The sequence below is a fragment of the Puma concolor genome, chromosome E2 (assembly GCF_028749965.1).
Source record: "Puma concolor isolate L17-30 chromosome E2, mPumCon1.1.hap2, whole genome shotgun sequence".
Taxonomy (NCBI): Eukaryota; Metazoa; Chordata; class Mammalia; order Carnivora; family Felidae; genus Puma; species Puma concolor.
In genome coordinates this window covers 48,503,352-48,528,779 of record NC_141681.1, presented here as the reverse complement: position 1 = coordinate 48,528,779, position 25,428 = coordinate 48,503,352, and the positions used below count along the sequence as shown (strand labels likewise).

The 25,428-nt window shown below is 50.8% G+C and overlaps 2 protein-coding genes and 1 long non-coding RNA gene across 5 annotated transcripts in view; 2 read left to right on the top strand and 1 right to left on the bottom strand.

The window, feature by feature from the left end:
• Positions 1-10,067, top strand: part of CE2H19orf47 (chromosome E2 C19orf47 homolog) — a 37,063-nt gene extending 26,996 nt beyond the window's left edge. Inside the window, exon 11 of the mRNA XM_086689799.1 lies at positions 9,857-10,067. Within this exon, the coding sequence (XP_086545925.1) occupies positions 9,857-9,921 (65 nt within the window). The 3' untranslated portion in view covers positions 9,922-10,067. The remainder of the gene's footprint in view (positions 1-9,856) is intronic.
• LOC147573603 (uncharacterized) lies at positions 8,084-11,051 on the bottom strand. The gene is made up of 3 exons (XR_015244872.1): positions 10,902-11,051; positions 10,228-10,333; positions 8,084-9,893 (listed from the first exon to the last, which is right to left on the bottom strand). It is a non-coding gene; the product is annotated as an uncharacterized LOC147573603 (long non-coding RNA).
• AKT2 (AKT serine/threonine kinase 2) overlaps positions 10,412-25,428 on the top strand; it is a 50,945-nt gene continuing 35,928 nt past the window's right edge. For 2 of the 3 annotated variants that reach the window (XM_086689789.1, XM_086689792.1), the window contains exon 1: positions 10,412-10,570. The gene's annotated coding sequence lies outside the window, so the exon portion shown is untranslated. The remainder of the gene's footprint in view (positions 10,571-25,428) is intronic. The other variant, XM_086689793.1, reaches the window with a different exon arrangement.

The window sequence follows — 25,428 nt, the reverse complement described above, 5'->3', positions numbered from 1 at the left end:
TTAGCTTTTTCCTTAGTTTTAATATCTTTTTCTGTTCCAGGATAGCATATTACGTTTATGTTGTCGAACACTTGCGTTGACAAATAGGGTATTGTCGTGCTTCCTCAGGCCCCTTCTGATTGTGGCAGTTTTTGATGACCTTGACAGTTTTGAAGAATAGTGGGCAGGTCTATTAGAGATTGTCCCTCAATTGGGATTTGTCTTTCTCCTTATTAGACCAGGGTTATGTGTTTTTCAGAGGAAGAGCTCCGAGGTAGAGTGCCATTTTATCACATCGTCTGTAGGGTGCATGCTGTCCATGTGATTTACCACAGTCTATGTTAACCTTGGTCACCTGGCTTCATTACCTACTATTTGCCGGATTTCTGCACTGTCAGTTTGCTCTCTCCCTTTCTGTATTGAACTCTTTGAAGGGAAGTCACTCTGCACAGCCCACACCTAAGGAGTACAGGGCTTAGGCTTCACTGCCTTGAGGGCAAAGTACTGACACGAATTAGAAATAAACCTGGGAGGGCGCCTGGGTGGCTCAGTCTTTGGAGCGTCCAACTTCGGCTCAGGTCATGATCTCACAGTTCGTGAGTTCAAGCCCCACGTCGGGCTGTGAGCTGTCAGCACAGAGCCTGCTTCATATCCTCTGTCCCCCTCTCTCTCTGCCCCTGCCCTGCTTGCGCTCTCTCTCAAAAAAAAAAAAAAAAAAAAAAAAAAGCTGGGAATTCTTCTGCAAGGAAGATGTGTCTCTTTTCTCTATTAACTTATTCAATCATGTATTTTCATCTGTCTGGACTCCTGGGTATATTTATTTTATACTTTGGGTTATATAATCCAATACTACTTGAATTATTTTGTGTTCACATTATTCTAGCTTTGGCATTTGGGGACTCTTTCAGTTGGCTCCTGTGTCCTTTGACATACTTCCACTATTGGTCCTAGAGTCCACCATTTCTCTAAGGAGGCTCAGAATATTTTACCTAGAATGGTAATTGGGAATTGAAACCAAGGCCTAGGCTCGAGATGTGCTCCTTGCCACTGGGGGGAGCACCTCCTTTTTAGAAAATGTAATTTTAATATGAAACGCCAATATATAAAGCATGTTTAAAATAGGAAAATGATAAATATTTATTTGGGATCCATTCATACAAACAGTAACAAATTCAAAGGCACCAAAAGATACGTACCAGAAGACTGTTTTGTGCCCAGCAGATTGGCAAAAAATTTAAAGTCTCCAGTGTTGGGGAAGATTTGGAGTATTGGGAATATGGTACACTGCTTTTGGGATGTAAGTTGGGATCAACCATTTTGGAAAATAATTTGGTAGGTTGTAGTATAAATGAAGATGTTATACTCCCCAACCCAGCAATTACCATTCTGGAGACACTTGTACATACAGAGACATGAATAAGAATGTTCATGAGATCACTGTAATAGCATTAACTTGGAAGCAACCCAAATATCCATTAACTGGAGAATGGACAGATTGTGGCATAGTTGTTTCAGTTATCTAATGCACAATGAATCACCTCAAAACTTACCGGCTCAAATCAATAATTATGATCTCGTATGGTTCTGGGGGTTGACTGGACTCAGACTGTGTCACTTGGGGGCTCTCGTGGTTGCAGTCAGATGTTGGTTGGGGCTAGTGTCCTCCTAAAAGCTTCCTTGGTTGTTTGGTGGTTAACCAGTATTGGCACTTAGCTCAGACCTCAGCTTGGGCTATCAGCCAGAATGCCTACATACGGCTTCGGTGTGTGGCCTGGGCTTCCTTACAACATGGTGGCTGGGTTCCAACAGCGTGCTGCTGAAGAGAGCCAGGAAAAACCGTATTGCCTTTTCTAACCTAGTATTGCAAGTCACATTGGTTCACTTCCGCCCAGATTCAAGGGGAGGGACCATAGACCCTACCTCTCAATGACAGGAATGTCACTGTCTCATAGTAAGAAGAGCGTGGGGGATGAGAGATTGTTTTGTGGCCATCTGGGCAAATCATACATCAATATATGATGTACTGTCTGATGTATTGGGTGTGGAATATTATATATCAATGGAAATGAACGAACATTGCACATATCAGTAAGAATAAAGCAAAACACTGAACAAAATTGCAGAAGAATGTGTAGTTCTGCAATATGCAAAATATTTACTACTTAAATATTTATTCACTTAATTCAATCAGTTTGCTCTTTAAAATGTAGCAAATGTATGAAATGCATAGGATTGACGAACTCCAGATGTGGGAGCATGGTTCCCTCCAGGGGTAGGATGGGATGTGATTGGACCTCACATATGCAACAGCCTAGGAACGGGTTGGGGTGCCTGGCTGGCTCAGTTGGGGGAGCGTGTGACTCTTGATCTCGGGGTCGTGAGTTCAAGCCCCAAGTTGGGGTATAGAAATTACTTAAAAATAAAATCTTAAAAAAAGAAAACAGTATAGGAATGATTTTTAAAGCTGGGTGGTGGGCACACAGGTGTTTGTTGTGTTATTCTTTATATGTTTTTGGTATCTCTTAAGAATTAAAAAAACAACAATTCTCTTTCCTACTCTGGGTCATCAGTTCCACTCTCCAGAGACAGTGGGTGTTACTGGGGTTATGTGTCCTTCCAGAAGTATTTCATTTGCAAACATAACTGTTTTCCCACTCAGATGGTCGCATATATGGCAGTTTTGCGCTTTGCTTTTTTCACTAATATATCCTGGAGATCATTTCATATCAATACATGACAAGCTTCTTTAAACACACACACACACACACACACACACACACACACACACACACACACGCACACACTGGGGTGCCTGGGTGGCTCAGTTGGTTGAGCGTCCAACTCTTGATTTCAGCCTTGGTCTTGATCTTTGGGTTTTGGGATTGAGCCCCGTGTTGGACTCCGTGCTGAGTGTGGAACCTGCTCGGAGTTGTCGCTCTCTCTGTCTCCTCTGCCCCTCCCCCCCCACCCCGCTCTCTCTCTCTCTCTCACATTAAAACACACACACATACTTTATTGAGATATAACGCACATCCATTCACTCATTTAAAGCACACAATTAGCGGCGCCTAGGTGGCTCAGTCGGTTGGGCGTCTGACTTTGGCCTAGGTCATGATCTCACGGTTCGTGGGTTTGAGCCCCACGTCGGGCTCTGTGCTGACAGCTCAGAGCCCGGAGCCTGCTTTGAATTCTGTGTCTCCCTCTCTCTCTGCCCCTTCTCTACTCATGCTATGTCTCTGTCTCTCAAAAAAAATAAACATTGAAAAAAAAATAAAGCGCACAATTCGATGGCTTTTAGTTACTCACAGAGTTGTGCATTCATCACTAGAATTCCAGGATGTTTTCATTACTCCGGAGAGAAAGCCCACACCCCTTAACCATGATTCTCCAAGTCCTCCCACACTCTGCCCCCCGGCTCCAGGCCCGTGGCCACCACTAATCTGTCTCTGTAGATTTACCTTTACTAAACATTTCATGTAAATGGAATCATACAGTACACGGCCGCCCCGTCTGGCTTCTTTCACTTAGCCTGTTTCTGACATTCATCCATGTTACACCATAGACCTTCCATTATACTCCATTTTGAAACAATTGATGAGTGATGTTGCAGTGTATGAGTTCCCACATTTCGTTTACCAAGATGACAGACATTGAGGTTGTTTCCACTTTGGGGCTGTTATGAATACTAAGGCTTTGAACACTCGTGTATGAGTGTGTGAGTGGACATGTTTGCTCTTGGGTATATACCTAGGAGTTGAATTGCTGGGCAGTGTGTTAATTGTATTTTAACCACTTGAACTGCTGGGCTGTTTTCCAAAGCTTCCTTTTAAAGTAGCTGCACGATACTCCCTTGTATGGATGTACCTTGATGTACTTAACCAGTCCCTTACTGTGGACACTTAGGGGTTTCCAGGTCTTCTTCTATCACAGTCAGTGCCTCTAGTTTGCCCTGAATTTTGCTTATGTGTGGACATATCCATTGGGCCAATACCTAAGACTTAAATTGCAGGGGCAAAGGGAATGTACCTATGTTTTATAAGTTTGAATTTATGCTATTTGTGTAATTACAAGTACATATCGAGAATGATCAGATTCGTGTGAGGAACATTCCAATTTTTCCTCCAGTGTTAATGGCCAGCAGGTGCAGTCACCTTAGAACCAGCAGCCACTGCATTTCCCAGTTTTATTTTGGTTAAACCTTGCATAATACGGGACCGACGTTGGCATAGATGTGACATCAAGTTGAGGCAGGTGTTCAGAGCACATAAACCTACATTCATTTTTTCCAACGTTTCCCCTAAACCTTCCTTCTCTGGTCCCTCATATTTAGTGCAGTGCTTGCTCCTAAATGGTCATTGTAGCATATCGTGGCTATCATTTGGCCTTCTTGATGGCCTGTGGAGGTTAAAAGCATGAGCTCTGCAGCTGTGTGATCTTGGGCAAGTTACTCAGCCTCTCTGTGCTTACTTCTTCTCCACTGAAATGGGAGTAATAGTAGCATCTGCCTCACAGAATAACTGGGAAGGGCTTCACAGAGCCTTGGCACTGGTTGTCATTTAATTTTATCTCTGTGGCTCCATAGCTCAGGGGTTAGAGCACTGGTCTCGTAATTTTATCTCTGAAATTGATGACTTTCAGCACCACGACTTAAAGAACTCTTTCAGACATTCTCACTGGCTACAAAGAGAGCTTTTTGAGTAACTAGTATAATTGTAAACCTTTAGGAAAGTAGCAAGAATGGTCTAAGGGATTTCTGAATATGCTTTATCTGGACTCGCCAGTTGTTTGCTCCATTTGTCTTATCGTTCCCTCTTCCCTGTCCCCCTCTCCACAGGCATACATACACACACACACACGCACACACACACACACGCACACACACACACACACACACGCATACACACACATGCATACACACACATACATACATATATGGATGTTGTGTTTTGAAGCATTTGAAAGTTAAGTTGGAGAACGTCATGGCCCTTAACCTCCTAATTCCCCGGTGTGTATTCCCCCAAAACAAGAACATTCTCTTCCATAAGCACAGTATAACTATCCAGACCAAGACATTTAACATACAAGACTCATCTAAATACCAGTTCATACTTCAATTTTATCAGCTGTCCCAATAATGCTCCTTATGGCCATTCTCCCCACTGGCTCACAATCCAATTCTGGATCATGTGTTGCATTTAGCTGTCACAGTTTTCTTGTAAACAGAGAATGTTTAAGTAACGGCACCAAGGAAGGCCCCCCTCTTGCTCCTGGAAGGCTCGATGCCTGCAAGCAGGAATGGCCAGTTCATGTGGCGCCATCTTGTGGCAACAGCGGGAATAGTTTATAAACCACTGCGTTGGGCAGCTGTGAAATGATTCCCTCCCTGGTGCCCTAAAACATTAGGTGATGTTCGTATCATCCCAATTTTTATTAATCATGTAGGACACTATGTTTTAAGCATTTCGCTGTTTCAAATCCATATACTTCCGCATAAAATGAGACTTTGTTTCTCAAATCTGGACCCAGACGGGTGAAGCACAGCGCTGTCTAAAAGTAGGGGCTTGGCCTGAGACACCTGTGGGAACGGATCTGGCCGCCACAACATTCCAGCGGTGTGGTATTTGGTAAGAGACTTCTCCTTGCGCCTATGTTTATTTCTACAAAATAAGCCTTACAGAGACTTCCACCTGTGGGAACATTTAACAAGGTCACGGGTATAGTTCTTAGCAATGTGCCTGATAGGTGGGAATTCATTCATAAAGGTTAAGAGATGATTATTATTCAAGCTTTTGTTAGTGGACAAGTTTAGACGTGAAGTCAAATTCACCCCATTTGCTATAACCTTCTTAATCAAAACCACATTCAGTCAACAAGTATTTTACTGATCCCCAAGTCCTAACTATGTGCCAGGCATTGTTCTAGGAGGTAGGGATACCGTGGTGCCACCCAAGACAAGGTAGTCACCTTCGGGGGCAAATTTCTATTCTGGTTTTGAGGAAAGACAGCTACACGATGAGCAACAAGAATAGTGTTGAGTGTTAAGTGCTAGGTAGGGAATTCAAATGTGCTACAGAAATAGTAACGGTGTGGCTCTTTTGGATTTGGGTTGGCCAGGGAAAGTCTCTCTAGGTGAGGTGAGATTTGAACCGAGTTCTGAAAGACAAGAAAGAGCCAGTCGTGCAAACATGAGGATCCGGGGAGTGAACAGTCCAGGCCAAAGAACAGCAAGTGAAACAGCCCTGAGGTGGGAACAAGCTTGTTTTTTTTGGAGGGGCAGAGATTACCGTGTCTAGGACATGGTGGTCAAGGGCAAGACTAGGTGGCGATGAAGTTGGCAAGGTAGGCAGGGGTAGCTCGCATAGGGCCCTGAAGGCTATGATGAAGCCTTCAGCTTTTATTCCATGTGGGATGGGAAGCCATTTGTGTGTTCAGATCAGGTGGAAAAAGTGTTCGATCTTTCTAAGAGTAGAAAAAGCTTCGTCCCATGGTCTACGTATAAGTGCATTAGCTTCGCATGACCACTTAAACGTTTTGGGAATCTCTGATGTGTTAAAAAGTTGAATGGGCACGATGCATGGTGACTTCCATTACAATTTTTGAAACAGAAACATATTTTACAAAGAGGAAACTGGAACCAACATTTACAGAATCCCTGAGGCTTATCTGTACTTCTGCCAACCACTTAAAATTACTCTAATAGGATCTTCCCAAACAGTAGCATCCAGCTAGGGCTGGGCTTTGTATTCTGGCTAGGGAGTCAAAGATATTTCAACATTTCTGTATAACATGGGAAACTCTTAAAGAAAACCTTTTTTTATTTTTTATTTTTTTTTTATTTAAAAATATTTTTTTTAACGTTTATTTATTTTTGAGACAGAGAGAGACACAGCATGAACGGGGGAGGGGCAGAGAGAGAGGGAGACACAGAATCCGAAGCAGGCTCCAGGCTCTGAGCCATCAGCCCAGAGCCCGACGCGGGGCTCGAACTCACGGACCGTGAGATCGTGACCTGAGTTGAAGTCGGACGCTTAACTGACTGAGCCACCCAGGAGCCCCCCCCCCGCTTTTTTTTTTTAAACAGTTCCAGACTTCTTTGAGAATCTGATCAGTGCTATGGACTTTCTCCCCTGAAAATGCTCTGCTTAGGATGAATAAGGGGGTTACATCGGAGTCCTCTTGGAATCCTCTCTAGATTCCCCGTGTGACAGGGAGGGCTCCCCCTTGTGGCCAGATCCACCACTTCCACTACTGCCATAGACTACCCCCCCCCCCCCCCCACCAACCCCATGGGGATGGAGTGGAAGCTCCCCATTTGGGGCTACTAAAGAGGTTCTTTCTGGCTGGCCCATGCACTGGCAACCCAAACTCTGACAAGGGTTGAAATGAACTCTAGGGCCTGATTTCTGCTCTCTGGGGACAAAAGGGGATTTGGAGGAGATACCCTCTCCTTCCCTCAGGGAAGGGTTTGGCTTTTTGTTTTTGTTTTTTAATGTTTGTTTATTTTTGAGAGAGAGAGAGGAAGGGGCAGAGAGAGGGGGAGAAAGGATCCCAAGTGGGCTCTGTGCTGACAGCAGAAAGCCTGATATGGGACTCGTTGGGACTCAAACTCACGAACCAGAGCCTACTGGCCCCTCAGGGAAGGATCCTTAATCACTGTTTTCAGATTCAAGAGGCCTTTGGGCAACCTTCAGATGAGAAGCTACTGGCCCATCTCCCCAGAAGTGCTTGTGCCGCCCATATTTACAGTTATAGGCGGGGAGTTTGCTGAATAGATGAAAGGGTATAGAATGATTTGGGGCTTTAGGGAATTTTTTCCTCAATCACCCTTGATTTGGAAATTGAGAGACTGAAGCCCCAAATTAAGATAATTAAGAAGCAACATGGGGCAGAAACAGGGCTATCACTTCCCATTTTACAGCATGATATGAATTCAAAGCACAGACTCTTGTATCAGACTGCTTGGGTTCAAATCCTGCCTTACCCCTAAAGTGTCCTGGGATCCTGAGCAAGCCCTTTAATTTGCACCTAACCTCCAAGATTGTGTTGACAGCAATAGGACAGCATTGGTGGGACTGTGTCAAGAACAGAAACTGGCCTGTTACAATTGCTAAATAAATTTTTTTTTAATGTTTATTCATTTTTGACAGAGAGAACGAGCGCGTGAGCTCAAGCGGGGGAGGGGCAGAGAGAGAGGGAGACACAGAATCCAAAGCAGGCTCCAGGCTCTGCGCTGTCAGCACAGAGACTGACGCGGGGCTCAAACTCGCGAACTGTGAGATCATGACCTGAGTTGAAGTCAGATACTTAACCGACTGAGTCACCCAGGCGCCCCTAAATAAATTCTATTGCTACTGTTTTGCAGTGAAGAAAAGCAGGCTCAGAGAAGTGAAATTATTTTGACAGGAAAGGATGCAGGAAGGGCAGGATTAGAACTAGGGCCTATCTCCAAAGCCATTGAGTGTTGTTCACCCCCAAACCAGTGTTTTTCAAACTGAAAGGCAAGACCCTGTAGAGGGTCAGAAAATCAGTTCGGCAGGGCCTCAAAAAGCACTGAACAAAAAAAAAATCCGAGTGTATGGTGCCTATGAGTAAATAGTATTTGATGGCACTTTCATTTCATACAGGTATCTATCTATCTATCTATCTATCTATCTATCTATCTATCTACAGGTAAGTATACCTATGTGTGTACTAGGTCATTACCCTTGACTACTGATACCCCAAGGAGTTTGTACACAAGGCTTCAGTGAGATCCTCCATGTGTTGTAAACCATCCCAGGAGGGACAGGGGCTCCAGTTAGCTCAAGGAAGACTCAGAAATAGGGGAATGGGCCATGAACTGTTGGGCATGGAAAGGGGCAAAGAGGGTAGGCCACAGTAATCTTGAATCTAGATGAGAGCAGAAGGGTTAATTCTTTTTTTTTTTAATTTTTTTTTTTTAACGTTTATTTATTTTTGAGACAGAGAGAGACAGGGGAGGGGCAGAGAGAGAGGGAGACACAGAATCGGAAGCAGGCTCCAGGCTCTGAGCCATCAGCCCAGAGCCCGACGCGGGGCTCGAACTCACGGACTGTGAGATCGTGACCTGAGCTGAAGTCAGACGCTTAACCGACTGAGCCACCCAGGCGCCCCGGGGTTAATTCTTGAAACAAAAAATCTGCAAGAGCATACTCTGTGCCAGAACTTTGGCTGGGCAGTGTTAGCTACACAGTGATGACTGGGACAGTCCCAGTCTTTTCCCTGGTGGGGCGCTCTGTGCAGTGGAGGAGACAGACCTATCACCAGACAGTAAGACACTAAAATGGTCAGGGCTGTGATGGGGGAAGCCCATGAAGAAGGAATACAGAACAGCAAGTTCCAAGCGGAAAACCCATTAGCTGAGGTCGAGTTCCAGTATTAGGTTTACCTCTGGGGAACCTAAGGCCCGCCTCTGAGCCATACTTGCCTCTGCATCACTCTCACAGACTTAGGTGGACCTAAGATTCTTCACTTCCCAGCTCTGCCTCCTAGAAGTATGCACTAACCAATGTGTTACTTGCCAAGCTCCGTGGCATACTGGAACCCAAATTGAGGACAGCAGGCCCTACCCAACCAATGAGAAAGTTCTGGGAGACAGATGTCTCATAGGGCCTAGTACACTAGCTAACAAGTGGGCCAGGATCTGTGCAAAGCTCTTTTCTTACAGGGCGATTTTAAGGCCTTTGCAGGCCCAAATTACCCCATAAAAGTCCAATCCCTACTTAATTGCACATACTGTATATGATGAGCAAGTAGGGTTAGTATTTGGAGTCACAGAATGTTTAATTGATATAAAGTGTTCTGTTTAACATTAAAAAGTCCAATAGCTTGGTGACACAGCTCTGTTTCCATTTTGCAGATGTGGATTCAGAGGCACAGAAAACCGGTCAAGTCTTCTGCCTACAATCACCAGCAAGGGAATGAATGCAAAGCTGGGTTTGTGAGGCTTCAGAGCCTATACTCATCATGAGGGGACACACTGAAAAGACAACTCTCAAAACCCCCGCTCCGGGGCTCTTTAAGAGCCTCGGAACTGGGAGGAAAGGCGAGATCGCAGTAAAGCGAGATCAAAGCGTATGTAAATAAAGACCAGGGGCTGCCGGGAAGTATCACTGCGGTGAGACATTAGGGAAAGCGGGTGTCAAAGTCCTACTGCGCCTGCGCCATCCTGTCTCCTCTTTCCGTCGGGCGCTTGCGCGTGGCACCTCCGTAACCCACATCGACCCAAACTTGCCTGCTGTACGCATGCGTCCTGCTCTGAGTCAGCCTCTTGCCCTTTCTTGCGCTTGCGCTCTAGCGCTCTCCGAGTTCATCTCTCGCTCTTTGACGTCAGTTCCTGTTTGTGGCGGGAGAGGGCGGTATTTCCGGCCAGAGGGTGGGAGGGGGCGGTAAGCGGGGGCCGGGGGGAGGGGGCGGGGGGGCCGCGCGAGCCGTTGGGCCTGGCTCGGAGAAGGCGTTGCCGCTGCTGCTGCAGTTGCCGCCGCCAGGAAACACAAGGAGCGGGACCAAGCGCAGCGTGGCGATGGGCGGGAGTAGGGCCCCGCCGGAAAGGCTGGGCGGCCGCCGGTGACAGGTGAGTGCGCCAGCGCGTGTCCCTGAGCGCCTCCCCCCCCACGATGGTCGCGTCCGGACCCCCCGCAGTGCGGCACTGGGCTGTACCACCAGTGCCCGCCGGGCGGGGACCGCGGTCCTCGGGGGCCCCCCTTCCGGAACTGAGTTGGGGGCGGACGCGCCGGGGGCGGTCAGACTAGCCCTGAGGGGCCGGGGGCGGGGGCGGCCGGCCGTACCACTGAGGCGGCGCGGGGGGGGGGGGCACACCAAAGTGCGTTGACCGAACCACTGAAGAGCTGGGGGCTGAGGCAGTGGGATGGGAAGGGAGAGCCCGACCGGTGTGCGTGCCTTACCGAGTGTAGGGGGCGTACCTATTCGGGGCTGTGGGAGCAGTTCCTTGAGCGTGTTTGGGGAGGTGGGGGAACTGCTGGGGAGGGAGCCGTACCAAGTGCGGCCGGGGTAGCGCCTTGTGGGTTATACCACTTAAGTGCTGGCGGGGGGGGGGGCATCCCGAGAGCGTGGAGGAGCTCTGTATCAAAGGAGGAGGGTTGTGCTGTTTATAATCTTTGAGAGGACGGGCGGGGGTGGGGGACAGCCCCCAGTGGGTGTTCTGTGGAGTATCTTGGGAGGGCTGTAACGCGGAGTGTTGAGGAAGGGCTTCTGCCTCCCGAGTTTGGTGGGTGGGGCTTGGGGGTTTACCCTGAGCTAGAGCAGGGAGGATCGCTGTTGAACTTCTTGATGACTTTGGGGGGAAATTGTATGGTCACTGGGATTGTTGTTTGGTCACTGGGACTGTTGTCTACCGCAGAACCTTTTCATCTTATTAAGCTTTATTTTAAGGTGTGTGGGGTACCTCTGGAGCAAATCCTTTGATTCTGTGGGCAGGAGATGTCTTGGAAGCCACTGTCTGAAGGTTCCTGAGCTTTCTGCTCCGTATTAGGGAGGGGAGGAGGTACTGAGCTTAGATTTGAGGAGCCATGTCCCCTGGGTCTGTTTGTTAAGCCTTAGGAGGAAGGAGTATTTAGAAGAACACCTTTTCTGACAAGGCAAGGTGGCTGGGGACATCTTGATCCTTGGGATTCTGAAGACCCGCATCCTCTCATTTGGTGGCTGCTTGGGCTCAGCAAGAGGCCTCTGCTAGAGTAATCAGGTGGGTCCTCTGTGGTCTGCCTTTCAACCTTGTTCACTTTTCTCCTCACAGAGAAGCACTGGGAGTTCAGTCCTGGCCAGACCTTGTTGGGGGGGGGGGGTGCAGATGAGCCAGGTGCCCATCAGGCCAATACAGATCATGGTGGGCTCCTCCATCCTGGCCATGAGGCTGTTTGTGTCCCCCCTAGGGTAGCTGTACAGCCTTCTGTCATGTGCCATGTTTACGCTCCCCACCAGGCGATAACAGTTGGCTTCACCATTAGGCGGCCGTGAGGCTGAGTGCTGTTTTCCCAGCTGTTCCTCTCTGCATAGGCCGAGGGGATTTGGGCGGGGGGACCCTGGCCCAGCCCGACCCTTCAGATTTCTCTGAAGGACTTCGGGTAGCCAAATCCCCCACAGATCTAGTTTCTCACTGTGGTCACTGGGTGGGTGCTTGGAGCCACTGCCCCTGCTCCCTAGGCCAACTTGTGACCTTGGCTTTCCTGGTAACCTTTGCCCTGGGTCTGGAGTTCCCGGGAGGGCTGGCTGTAGTCCCTGATTGACCTGGCTAACGTGGGCTGGTCATACGGTCAAAGGGGGCAGATGGTTGCTTCTGGTCTACATCATTGGCTTCCAAGCTGACTGGCTTCTGTGGTTGTGGTTCCTAGAGAATGGCCCTGGAGTCTCTTCGAGACTGTGGTGGCTCTGTAGAATTTTTCTCCACCTGGGGTTTGTTTCTCTGGCCTCCTGCCAACTTTTAGAGGGTTTGCTGGATGGGGTTGACAGCAGCAATAAAAACAATAATCATGAGATTGATGGCTGATGTTTATTGAGTGGATTCTGTGTGCCACACACTATTCAGAATGCTTCACACGGATTAGCGTGCTGAACACTCACATCCTAGAGCCACATGTACTGTTGTCACGATCTCTGTTTTAGAAGGGGAAACAACAGACAGGCAAATCCTTTCCAGAGCCAGTGAATAGACATCCACTGTTATGTCAGGCATGCGGCAACCCTTTCAGACCCATGACCTCATTTAAATCTCAAAACACACCTATGGGGTAAGTATGATAATGCCTGTTTTTTAGAGTCCTAAGAGCTAGGTAGGCGTGTGATGCCCATTTTACAGATACGGAAACTGAGACACTGAAGCGAAATGATTTTCCTGCTGTGTCACAGCCAGAAGTAGTAGAACCGTGACAGGAACCCGTGGGCCTGGTTGGCCTCAGTGAACCTCTTGTTGACAACATAACTAGAGCAGTGGGTTAGTTGCCCCCGGGGGTGATATGGTGTCTCTCTCCATTTTGAGGGATGAGACACTGGGGCTCAGAGGAAGACTCGCTTTGCCCTCTGTCAGACCCTAGGCGGCAGGCTGGGCTTTGAACTCAGGTCAGCTTGCCCCTGGTGTCATGCGTTCTTTGTTCACCAGGTGCCAACCTGGAGTGGGTCTCTGTCACCTCCAAGGCCCTCCCCTGGACCCTGCCAGCTGCACCCTTGGGCCTGCCCTTCCGTTTAGCCTGGGAGCCCAGGACTCTGCGGGCAGCCAGTCCAGCGGTTCTGGACTTGCTGGTGAAACTTGGTCCCCCCACTCAGAGTTGAGCCAGGGCGTCTTTGAAGCTGGTGCATAGTGTGTGCTGGGGGCCAGGAGAGAACAGCAGGGGAGACATGCAGGGGATGACCTAGCTACCAGGGGCCCTGGTGTTAGATGTCCCTGCACAAGATGGTGTGGTGGGCCTGTGTGCAGGTTCTGGTGCCTTCACATTCTGGCTGTGTGACCTTGGGCCACAGTGTTCACCCCTTGTGCAGTGGGCTCTGAACGGCCCCCACTGAGGCTGCTGTGTGGATTTCATGAGTCAAGCCACGAGAAGCTTCTAGAATGGTGCGTGGCACTGCGCAGCTGCTCAGTCGGCAGTCCTGAGGGCATCCTCAGGGTGTCCTTCCCCCCACCCTACCCTCAGCCCTCTCAGGCGTCCTGGTGTCCAGCTCCCCAGCCTGGCCCAGCCAGAATCCAGGAATCCGTGTCCTGGTTTCTAACCCCTGTAAAGAGCTACACTGAAGTGATTATCTGAGCATGGGGTTCCAACCCGGCCCTACCACTCCCTGGCTGTGTGACCTTGAGCAGGTTCCTCTACCTTTCTGAGCTTTCATTGTCTGTGTCTTGGGATGAGAATTCCCCTTGGTAGGTTGTTGTGAAGGGTAAATGGGTTGATTTGTGGAAAGCATTTACAGCCCTGCTGGCCTAACAGTCTCCAGCAAACGTTTCCTGTTCTCACTATTTCAGAAGAGTGCCTGACACACGATGAGCCCTCAGATTATCTTAGCAATTGTAATTCTTCATTATTTCTGCTAGGATTCTGAAGGCCCTTCCCCGGTTACAGATCCTTGTCAGGGAACACCGGGAGGAGGGCCTGGCTGAAATTAGCATCTCCATTTTCCCAAGGAGGAAACAGGTTTTGGAGGGTTGGGGCGGGGGTGGGGACGTATAATCAAATAAAGAGTGGCGAATGCAGTACCCAGGCTGCCTCCTCCTCCCACACAGTTGCTGCCCAGAGCTCCTCCGAGGTCAGACTCTACCTAGCTCCTTTTCAGACGGCAGGCTCTTTCTAACCCTCCTTCCTGTATGTGCTTTTATTGAATCTCCGCCACAGCCCACCAGGAGTAGCAGGAAGGGCCTTGACCCAGGTGAGAACAGCCCTTTTGAAGGCTGAGGCAGAAGGTTGGGTGTGAGCAGGGTGAGTAGCAGAAGTGCTGGAGGGAGTCACCTGTGCAGAGCCACGTGGGGGGGCGGGGGGGGGGGAGAAGTGTGCATTTGATCCCTAAGGCATTGCAGAGCTGAAGCTTTTTGGTGATCCGCTGTCATTTATCGAGCACCTGCTGTGTGCAGGTGCCAGGGTCATGGTGGTACACTCAACAGAGGCGCCACCTCCATGGAGCTGAGGGAGACAAGCCCTAAAGCTGGTGAAGAAATGACAGGTTAAAGGGAGGTGCCGGGCAATGGGTTAAAATGAGGTGTGACTGGGAGCTTCCTCAGTTGAGCTGTCAGGAAGGCCTCGGAGCCCATCCCAGATCTACCAGGTGAGTGAGGAGAAGGAACAGCCTTGGGGCATGGTGGGGGGGGAACCACAGTGCTAGAGTTGAAAGCTTGTCAGGTCAGGGACCTGTGGCACAGAGGCCTCAGTGAGGGGGCGGGTGTGGGAGGGGAGGCCAGGGGCTGCAAGCGGGCAGGGGTCAGAGCCTCGCAGACTGCTCTGAGGAGCAGCGTGGTCAGATTTAGAGGGTGCCTTTTGCCATAAGAGGTTCTCACTCAGGCTTTTGCCTGGGGTGGGGGGTGGATTTTAGAGCCGGTCTGGGAGTTTCACATGCCTCCCACTTCCCCCTTGAGTAGAATCACTGCCTTAGAAACGGCCAAGGGTGATGGTCGCCTCCCTCCTCTGTGGTTTTCACACCGCATTCCCCAGGGCCCATGGCTGTTCCGTTTAGGGACAGATGGGGGGAGGCTTGGTGAGGTGATTTGTGCCTACCCCTCCCCAATGCAAACAGCTGGGCTTAATATCAAATAACCGTGCAGAACAATGGATACCTGATGAAGGCTCGACTGATTCTACCTTCCACTCGGCTTGTATGCCAGAGGGCTTGCCACATTCCTGGTGTGGCTCTAGAACTTGGAAGACCGGACCTTAGGGGCCTACCTTCTAGTGGCGACAGGTGCCCAGCAAACAAATCTGTGGCGGGATATCAGTTTGTGATAAGTGTTATGAAGGCAAACTGAATAGGGATCGGGGAAAGAGAGTGTGGGGATATTACTGTGTTTTAGCTGGGGTGATCAGGGAGGGCCTCCTGGAGGAGGTGACATGTAGGTAGGGATTAGAGTGCTGTAAAAGGAGCATGGGAAGACTTGAGTGAAGGTCCCTGAGATTGAGGAGGAATCGGCTCTGATTCCCACCTCGCAGAAGCCTGGAGAACCTCGGTAACCTGTGCCGGGTCTGGCAGTGTTGGGACGGGCTCTGAATTTGGGCAATGTGGCTCCAGAGTCTTCCCAAACCAGCAAGGCGCTTGGTAATTGTGGATGAAAGTGGCTTCTAATCCTGCACCTGAGCCTCATACTTAGTGCAGTAAGAGGGGCCAGCCTGTCTCTGAACTGTCTTCCTGGAAGGAGTGGAGACCCTCAGAGCAAACCTTCTGGGGTTTTTCTCCTGGGGAGAAAGCCTTTGGGGTGGGAAGGGATGGAAAGGAATGTCTTTTGCAGTTGATCTCCAGGCCTCTGGAGGACTAGGGACACCCCTCCCTGGGCCTCTCTTCAGCTTCCCAAGAGCTCTCAGTGGAAGGCTCTCAACCACCAGGCCTCTGGGCTGCACGGTGGGGTGGTTCCGTGGCAGGCTCTTCTGGACAACCAGCCAAGCAGCAAGAGGCCCAGCTAGGGGAGACAGCCCTGGGAGCAGGACCAGAAGGGAGGGAGCGAGGGAGCAGGGGGGGGTGGGAGGGGCAGGGGTGGGGGGTGGGAGCTCGGGCCTGGCCCCCCTTGGGGGCAGGACCCACCGCCAACTCAGCACCCGCAGCAGAGCCTGGCTGCACTGGGTGCGTGAAGCAGGGGACAGCAGGGCGCTCCGGGGTTGGCTAAGGGAAGACCTACATGTAGAGGTCCGTGCAGGAAGTTCCTCGAGCCCAGCCGTTCTGCCCAGGAAGCTCGTCCGCAGATGTTGTTTCTAAGGGTGAGGCCAGAAATCCAAGCCTGCCTTGGTTTGCCACCTCGTGAGCCCTTTCCGAAGGGACTGGGGCAGCTGCCGCTCTGTCGCCTCTCTCCCTAGCCCTCCCTGGCCTGATTTCAAGGTCTTCATCATAAGGTGGGTTGTTGCGTCGTGGTCCGGGCCGACCTGCGTTTGCACCCTGCTCCTGGCCTCTCCCTTGGTTGCTGTGGAACCCTGGTGTCCTTGTGTCAACTCTTTGAGGTGCATTTTGCTCAGTGGAAATGGGAACATCCCCTCCAAGCGGGGCTGTAGGGTGGATTCAGGGATCTCATTTGTCAGAAAGTGCTTGACGTGGGGCCTCCTGGGACGGTGCTCCAGTGGATCCGTGCTGCCACTGGAGATGGTCAGCCGGGGTCAGGTTGGGCATCTGAGAGCAGCCAAGGGGCTCTGGATGCAACCAGCCTGGGCTTGTTGATGGAGCGGTGGGAGGAGGTGGCAGGCCGATTAGCTGAGTGAGGTTCCTGCCGGGGAGGGCTAGGGAGGAATATTCATCACACCCGTCACCAAGGCCCCCTGGCCCCCCTCAAGCCAGACATGACGCTGAGCAGCCTGCGCATGCGTTGAGCTCCGGCACAGCAGCCTATGAGTGGGTAAGAGTCACTGCCATTGGTAGTTAGGAAACTGAGGCACAGAAAGCTACATAGAATGCTGTGTTGCTGAGAGCTAGCAGGGTGGCCTTTTTGTGCTGGGCCCTGCTCTGGGGCCTAAGGCCTGAAGCGCCTGCTCTCACCTGTCCTCACCATGACCTGGGAGCTCAGTGTAACTTTCCTCCCATTTTATAGGTGAGCAAATGAAGGCCCATGCAGGTTATTAGATTTGCCCAAAGTCACAGTGTTAGTTGGTAACAGACATGAAATTTGAACCCAGCTCTATCTGGGGTTAAGTTTGCTTCTTTAAGACTGACTCTTCTGCCTCTGATCAATGCCATGGCCACTGTTTCTGAGGTCATTAGTTGTGGTGGTGGTGTTTTTAAAAATACTTTATTTTGGGGGGCGCCTGGGTGGCTTAGTTGGTTAAGCATCCAACTTTGGCTCAGCTCATGATCTCGCAGTTTGTGGGTTCGAGCCCCGCGTCAGGCTCTGTGCTGACAGCTCAGAGCCTGGAGCCTGCTTCGGATTCTGTGTCTCCTCTCTCTGTTCCTCCCCTGCTCACCTTCTGTCTCTCTCTCTCAAAAATGAATAAAGATTTAAAAAAATTAAAATATTTTTTATTAAAATATTTTTTATTAAAATTTTTAAATGTTTTTTTTTTTTTGAGAGATAGGGCGTGAGTGGGGGAGAGGCAGAGAGAGAGAGAGGGAGACACGGAATCTGAAGCAGGCTCCAGCTCCACATTGTCAGTACAGAGCCTGATATAGGGCTTGAACCCACAAGTCTTGAGATCGTGACCTGATCCAAAGTCAGACATTTTATTTTATTTTATTTTATTTTATTTTATTTTATTTTATTTTATTTTATATTTTATTTTTTAAAATATTTTTATTTATTTTTGAGACAGAGAGAACAGAGCATGAGCAGGGGAGGGGCAGAGAGAGAGGGAGACACGGAATCCGAAGCAGGCTCTAGGCTCTGAGCTGTCAGCACAGAGTCCAACGTGGGGCTCGAACTCACGGACTGTGAGATCATGGCCTGAGCTGAAGTCAGACGCTTAACCGACTGAGCCACCCAGGTGCCCCCAAAGTCAGACATTTAAATGATGAGCCACCCAGTCGCCCCTAAAGATTTTATTTTTAAGTAATCTTTACACTCAACGTGGGACTGGAACCCACAACCCTGAGATCAAGAGTCGTACGCTCCACTGACTGAGCCAGCCAGACACCTCTCATTACTGTTGTTCCAAATGATCTTTTTTGTTTTCTTTTCTCCTAGACAGAGCCAGCACTAAGTAGGCCTCAGTTGTTCTGGAAATGACTGGATTAGCTCTGTTCGATCCCTGCTTTGGAGATGGGGTACAGCTGCCTCTCTCCACCCCCTACTGCCCAGAGAGCCCCGGCCTTGGCCAGCCTCTTCCTTTCCCTGAGCCGAGGGTGGGGGTGAAGGTTGGGAGGTACTCCCCTACCCCTGCCTTGGGGTCTGATTCCTGAAAGGCCTCTGGAGCCAGCCCGTGGCTATTTTTGATCATTTGTGTATCCCATTCTTTCACCAGATAATTTATCGAGTACGTACTATGTGCCGTGTATAGTTTTAGATGCCAGGGAGTGCCATCCAGTCTGCTGGAGGAGGCAGAGAAGTAGCGTTTGTTGTACAAGTGCTTGGTGCCGCTGAGGAAGGGAACAGAGATCTGGCTGGACTTGGTGGGAGGGGAACTTGGGGAAGGCTCCCAAGGTGAGGCATTCAGGCCTTGACATGAAAACCCAAAGGAACGGGCCAGGCAGGGGTGCAGCATAGGTAAAGGTCCTGAGGTGGGATATGCCTCAGTGTGGTGACGCTTGAATACTTGCCACTGGAGCTGGGAGAGTGGGGTGGCGGGAGAGGAGGGTGGCAGGGCTCAGCTCTGGCAGGCAAGTCTGTGCTTCTCAGACTGGTGTCCAAAGACCTGGAGGGGGTGGGGGGGTAGTGGCGGGTGTTAAGCATGTGTTTTTGGGGTAGTGTCTGCGACTTGTCTACTTTTTTTAGCTGTTTTCAACAAGTTAATATGGGCATGTCGTGAATCATCTGGATGATTCCCTTAACCAACTAGTGACAGTATTAACATAGCTGCTCTTCCATAGCTCTGATGAACTAAGGCTCAGGCTAGCCCTTGACTTTGGAGTTGGCCTTTGTGTCATTACCACCTCTTTTCCAAAGTGCTGGCTCCGTCCCCAGCTGTGTTTGAAGCAGGTATCGTTGGGTCCCCATGATGATCCTGGATTGCCCCCCCTCCCCCCCCGCCAAAAAAAAGGCATCTTTTGAGATAACATAAGCACATGCTCAGGTTCGTAGTAACGTCCTGTTTTAGAGATGAGGACCCTGAAGTTCAGAGAAGCGACCTGTGTGGCCTGGAGGTAGTAGTCAGGATTTGACTTGACCAGCCCTCTGGGGGTGGATTTGGGCCTCTGAGCCCTGTCTCAGCTCTCTGGGCTGAGTAGGTCCGGGCTGGCAGTGATGGAGCCACATGGGAGCTTCTCTTCGGCAGGCTGGGGTCATCCAGCCCCTTGGGCCCCTTCAGCCTCCCACTGCTTCATCAGAGAGGTCCCTGACAGCTATACCTCCAGGAGGCCAGCCACTAGCTGTGTGTGGCTGGTTACGTTTTAGTGAATTAAGTGTAAATACAAGTAAAAATTCAGTTTTTTAGTTGCACTAGCTGCTATAGCTACATTTCCATTATTACAGAAAGTTGTGTTGGCTAGATCAGCCATCTCCTGCACTCACCCACTGTGTGATCTTGGGCATGTGACGTATTCTCCCTGGGTCTCAGTTTCCTCTTCTGAAGAATGGGGATAGTAATAGCATCTGCCTCCCAGGGTTGCTAGGAGAATTGATAGGAATCCAGACCCGGCACGTTGTGAGCACTCAGTAAATGTTAGCCATGGGTCAGACTGCCTGTTTGCTCCTAGGTGCCCTAGGGATGAGGAGGGGACTCACGCCACCAGACCCTGCCTCAAAGCTGCTGGCCAGGGAAACAGGCAGATGATGATATGGAGCAAAGCCTATGAGTCCGGAACCCCTCAGCCAGACCGGAGGGGGGCCCGGTGTACTTGTGCGCGCCTGTGTTTGTGTACAAGGTGGGGGGGGGGCGGCGCCCGGGTTGCGGGGCGTTGGGGATGTGGGAGGGGATGTGGGAGGTGGGAGGAGACTCGGCCTCTTGAGTGTGGGCAGAGGGAGGTGGAAGAGGCACAGGGCTGGGACGGACGTGATCCAGTTTCCTCGCCTGCGTCCTGGCTGCCCAGCATTGGGTACTCAGTCCTTCTGTCCTCAGTTTCCTCTTTGGTAAAATGTGGGTCCTTGTGGTCCCCAAGTGAGCCAGAAGGTGAGGGTGTCGGGCCAGTGCATAGGGCTTCTTCCGGGGACAGCTGGAGAAGGCGGCTGTGATACAACCCCCGCCTCAGTGGGGCCAGGAGCTCCGCATCCCGCCTCACCTCCAGCCAGACAGTTCCCCATCTGTTCCTAAGAAACAGCCACAGCCCTTACGGTGAACTCCCAGGCCCTGCCCAGCCAGGCACCCCGGCTTCCGCAGTCACACGTGCCCCGTTCCCCTCCACCCTCCTGACTGGCTCTCGTGCAGGCCACCCCTGGCCTTGGTGCCACCCTCCTTCGGCCTGGAGTGCTCTTCCCCTCTCCCCTGGCCCCGTGGCTACCTCATCTCTCACGTTTCTGCTCCCATTTCACCATCTCAGGGAGCCGTTTTCTGACCACCCTGGATAAAACTGGAAACCCTTACCCCTTCCCACAGACCTAGTCCTCGGCGTGCTGCTTTTATCCGTGACATTTGTCAACTTCTGTTACAGCATGTAATTTGCCTATTCATTTAGCTTCATTTTGAGGCCTGACCACCCTCCCCCCCCCCCCCCAAACTCCCCCAGGGCAGGGAGTTCTGTTTTGGTCACTGCTGCCTCCTGGTGACTAGAGCACTGCTGACATGGCCTAAGTGCCAGGTTTGTGGAATGAATGAATTCAGGACTTTTTTGTTTTGCCTTTACTTGACACAGTTCTGGCCCCAAAAGCTGGGATTGTGTTTGCTACCGCTACCCTTAGTTAATGAAAGCTCTAGGCCCGGCCTGTGGTGGGGACACAGTGGGGACCAGGACACTCCCATCCCTGCTTTGTGGAGCTCCCAGTCCAATGAGGGAGGCACCATTACCCAGATAATTGTACAGGTGACTGAGCACATTAGACGTAAGTGCTGTGAGGGGACAGGTAAGGCTAAGGTCTGAGGATCTGTGACTCATTGTGGGGCAAGGACAGACGGGGGAGGCTTCCCTGAGGAAATGAGGATTTAGCAGGTAAAGATGGGTGAGCAGTGCCAGGTAGGGGACTAGTATGTGCAAAGGCCTTGGGGTGAGAGAGAGAGCAAGCAAGGAGTGTTCAAGGGACCAGGAGAAGGGGCAAGTGTGTGTGGGGGTGCTGCTGCTGATCGATGAGGCAGGAGAATAGGCAGGGGCCACTTCAGGTGGGCCCTTGTCTCCATAAAAGCCTTGGGTGCGATCCCCAAGCAGGGGAGGGACAGGGTCAGAGCTCTGGTTGGAGGGTCTCTCACAGCTGCAGCCTGGTGCAGTCGGTGTGTTTGGAGCCCTTGACCAGGCTGACTTCGATATCTGCCGTGATTTCTGTGGGTGCTGCAAGGCCCTAGGTGGCGGGGTGAGGGGGAAGGTGTGGGGCGGGGGTGGCGAGGAAGAGAAGGAAATCTGCTCTGTGCTTATTCTTGTCCCGGTATCTTTTGCAGCCCGCCTACTCTGCAGTCTGTTTCCAGTCCTACCTGCTCCAAGCAGACAGATGGGGCAGCTGGGGGGAGTGTGTGGTGTTTAAGAGAAAAAAAGTATCTTTAACGCTGCCTTTGTACCAAGGAGGTAGAGTAGGTAAAAATCCACGTAGTACAGAGATGTGCGACGTGGGAAGTGAGGGTCCCTATGTCTCCAGCCACCAGAGGAAGTAATAACACCTGATAGGTGTTGAGTGTTTGCCACATTGGCAAAGTTCAAAGGACTTTATGTGGATTAACTCATTTGTGCCTCACAGCAGCCTTGGAGTGTGTACTGTTCTTAGCTCTAATTTACGGATGGGGAGACTAAGGCAAGGAAAGGGGAAGTGATTTGCCCAAGGTCACACAGCAAGTGGCAGAGCTGAAGTTGAGGCGCATTTGGTCCCGGAGGCAACTTTGACTCCCGCCCCTATGCGTGCAGTGTTTTGTTTAAACACGTACCTCCTCCTGGCCTCCAGCCTAAGGTACTCTTCCCTGGAACATCCACTGTCGATGATGGGGTGACGGCTTTTCTGAAGACGATGCTGTAGAAGACAGTTACACTTGGACGGTGACAAGGACGACTGGCTCAAGAATGTCAGTGTGTGAGAAAGAATCAGAATTAGGCCGTGTGCTGTGTACTTGTTGGTGTTGCAGAAAAGGGATGAGGGGGCAGGGCGCCTGGGTAGCTCGGTCAGTTAAGCATTCGACTTCGGGTCAGGTCATGATCTCGCATTTCGTGAGTTCGAGCCCCGCGTCGGGCTCTGTGCTGACAGCTCAGAACCTGGAGCCTGCTTCGGATTCGGTGTCTCCCTCTCTCTGTACCCCTACCTCACTTGTGCTCTGTCTCTCTCAAAAATAAACATTGGGGGGGAAAAAAGATTATAAAAGTGCCTGGGAGGGTCGAATTCACAGGTACCGAGCGCTTAGGTCGCCTGGCGTGTGCTGTGTGCTGAGTGCGACACAGGCGCTCATTCACTCTTTGGTGTGGTCACATCAGCCGCTACTACAGAGCCAGACCCCTGTGCAGGCACTTAGGTTGCTTCCGGGCTCTCACTGTTTCAGCAGCTACACCTTCAGTCGGGGGTGGGGGGGGTGACTTTGCCCCCAGGGAACATTTGGTAGTGGGGGAGGACATTTTTGATAGTCACAACTCAGGGGAGGGTGTGCCGTGGGCTTTAGCAAGTAGAGACCAGGAATGCTGCTAAACCTCCCTTGTGCACAGCGGCCCCCGTGACAAGAATTCTCGGGCCCCAAATAACACTCTTGCTGAGATTGAGAAACCCCGCTTTAGGACGACCTCTGTACGTTTTCCGAACCTCCTAAGCATTTTTTGCAGGAGAATTTCCGACAGGGACATTTTCCACTTCGTTAGTTTAGTTGAAGTGCCCTCCCAAAACGCGGAACCGGTTCACAGAGCTGCGGATGGCACATGAGGGAGTTGTTTCCCTCCGCTCGCCCCGTGAGCCTTTCCTTCCAGATTCCCATAAGCAGGTGCTGCCTGTTGAAAGACAGGTTCCTGTTGTCTTTGGATTACAATTTTTTTTAATGTTTGTTTATTCTTTTTAAATTTTTTTTTTCAACGTTTATTTATTTTTGGGACAGAGAGAGACAGAGCATGAATGGGGGAGGGGCAGAGAGAGAGGGAGACACAGAATCGGAAACAGGCTCCAGGCTCTGAGCCATCAGCCCAGAGCCTGACGCGGGGCTCGAACTCACGGACCGCGAGATCGTGACCTGGCTGAAGTCGGACGCCTAACCGACTGCGCCACCCAGGCGCCCCAATGTTTATTTATTCTTGAGAGGGAGAGTGCAAGTGGGGGAGGGGCAAAGAGAGAGGAAGACAGAATCCTAAGGCTCCGAGCTGTCAACACAGAGCCTGATGCGGGGCTCGAACTCATGAGCCCAAGTTTGATGGTTAACCGACTGAGCCACCCCGGCGCCCCTGTTATCTTTGAATTTAATCTCCTGAGCAAGTCTTCCTCCAGGAGCTGTAGGGAAGGCAGACTAGAGGGCAGGCGACAGGCTCCTGGGGCTTGCAGCACAGGGAAGGAGCCCCACCTTGCTGTCTCCAGCGCCAGGAGATGCAGAGCCTCGGCTCCCCTCCTGCCTCCTTGTGCCATCTGTGCTGTCTGGCATAGAAACCAGGTCAGGGAGAGGGGGACAGAGAAAAAATAACTTGATAAATGGCAAGGAAAGGAATCTAACTTACTCTGAGCCTGTTCTGGGCACAGGGCTTCACTCTGCACATTCATTCCACAAATACTTACAAAGCACCCACTGTATACCCGGCACCCTGCAAGGCTCAGAGGATCCAGCAGGCCCAAGACAGGCAAGAGCCCCTGCCCTTACCATGCTGACATCATAGTGGGGGGAGGTCGACAGTAAGGTATAATAACTAAGTAAATACATATGGTCACGCCAGCAATAAAGTGCTTATAAAGAAAAATAAAGGGTAAGGGGAGGTAGGGTGGGTGCTCCCTTTTGTCTAGGAGGCTTCTCAAAGAAAGTGACCTGAGCAGAAGCTGAAGAAAGTGGGGTGGGGCCCTGCAGATACCAGGGAGCAGAGCATCCCAACTGAGGGGCAACAGGTGCAAGGGCCCTGAGGTAAGGGTGTCCCGGTGTGCTGGGGGAGCCACAGGAGTAGGCATCGTCGAAATGGAGTGTGTTTAGAGAAGTAAAGGGAGGACCGTGCAGACCTCATAGGGTTCAGAGGCTCCTGTAAGGCCTCTGACTTTTGCTCTGTGTAAGATGGGGACACGGAGCGTTTGAGCACAGGAGGGATGGGCTCTGACTCAGGTGGTCACAGGATCCCAGACTATAGATGTGAGGACAGAAGCACGAGAGCTCAGCGAGGCTTTACAACAGCCCTACCCCCTCGCCAAGCAGCCCTACTCTTACAAATGAGGAGACAGGTTTGGAAGGACCCTTCCCGGGACCTGGTCCCTTCCCAAGGCTGCCACTAGGGCCTCTCCTCAATGGCCCTGCATCGTCTTGTAAGTTGCCTCTCATGGATCTGACTCCAGCACTGTGAGATGAAGCTTCTGAAGAAGCTACTACAGTTTGGAAACCACTGAGCAATAAATAACACCCGTGAATCAAATAGATGGGAATAAAAATGTCTTAAATAAGTTTTTTTAATGGTTTTGTTAAGTTTATTTCGAGAGAGAGAGAGGGGGACACAGGGAGGGGCAGTGAGAGAGGGAGAGAGAGAGCCAAGCAGGCTCTGAACCGTCAGTGGAGAGCCAGATGCGGGGCTTGAACTCACGAACCGTGAGATCAGGACCTGAGCCAAAACCAGGAGTGGTCACCTAGCCAACTGAGCCACCCAGGTGCCTCTTTTTTTTTTTTTTTTTTTTTTAATGTTTATTTATTCTTGACAGACAGAGATAGAGCATGGGCAGGGGAGGGGCAGAGAGAGAGGGAGACACAGAATCCGAAGCAGGCTCCAGGCTCTGAGCTGTCAGCACAGAGCCCGACGTGGGGCTCGAACTCACAGACCGTGAGGTCATGACCTGAGCCAAAGTTGGACGCTCAACCTACTGAGCCACCCAGGCACCCCAGATGACTCTGTCTTAAAGTAAGTTTCAAAATAAATTATCATAGAGCGTTTGAGACATAATGATAG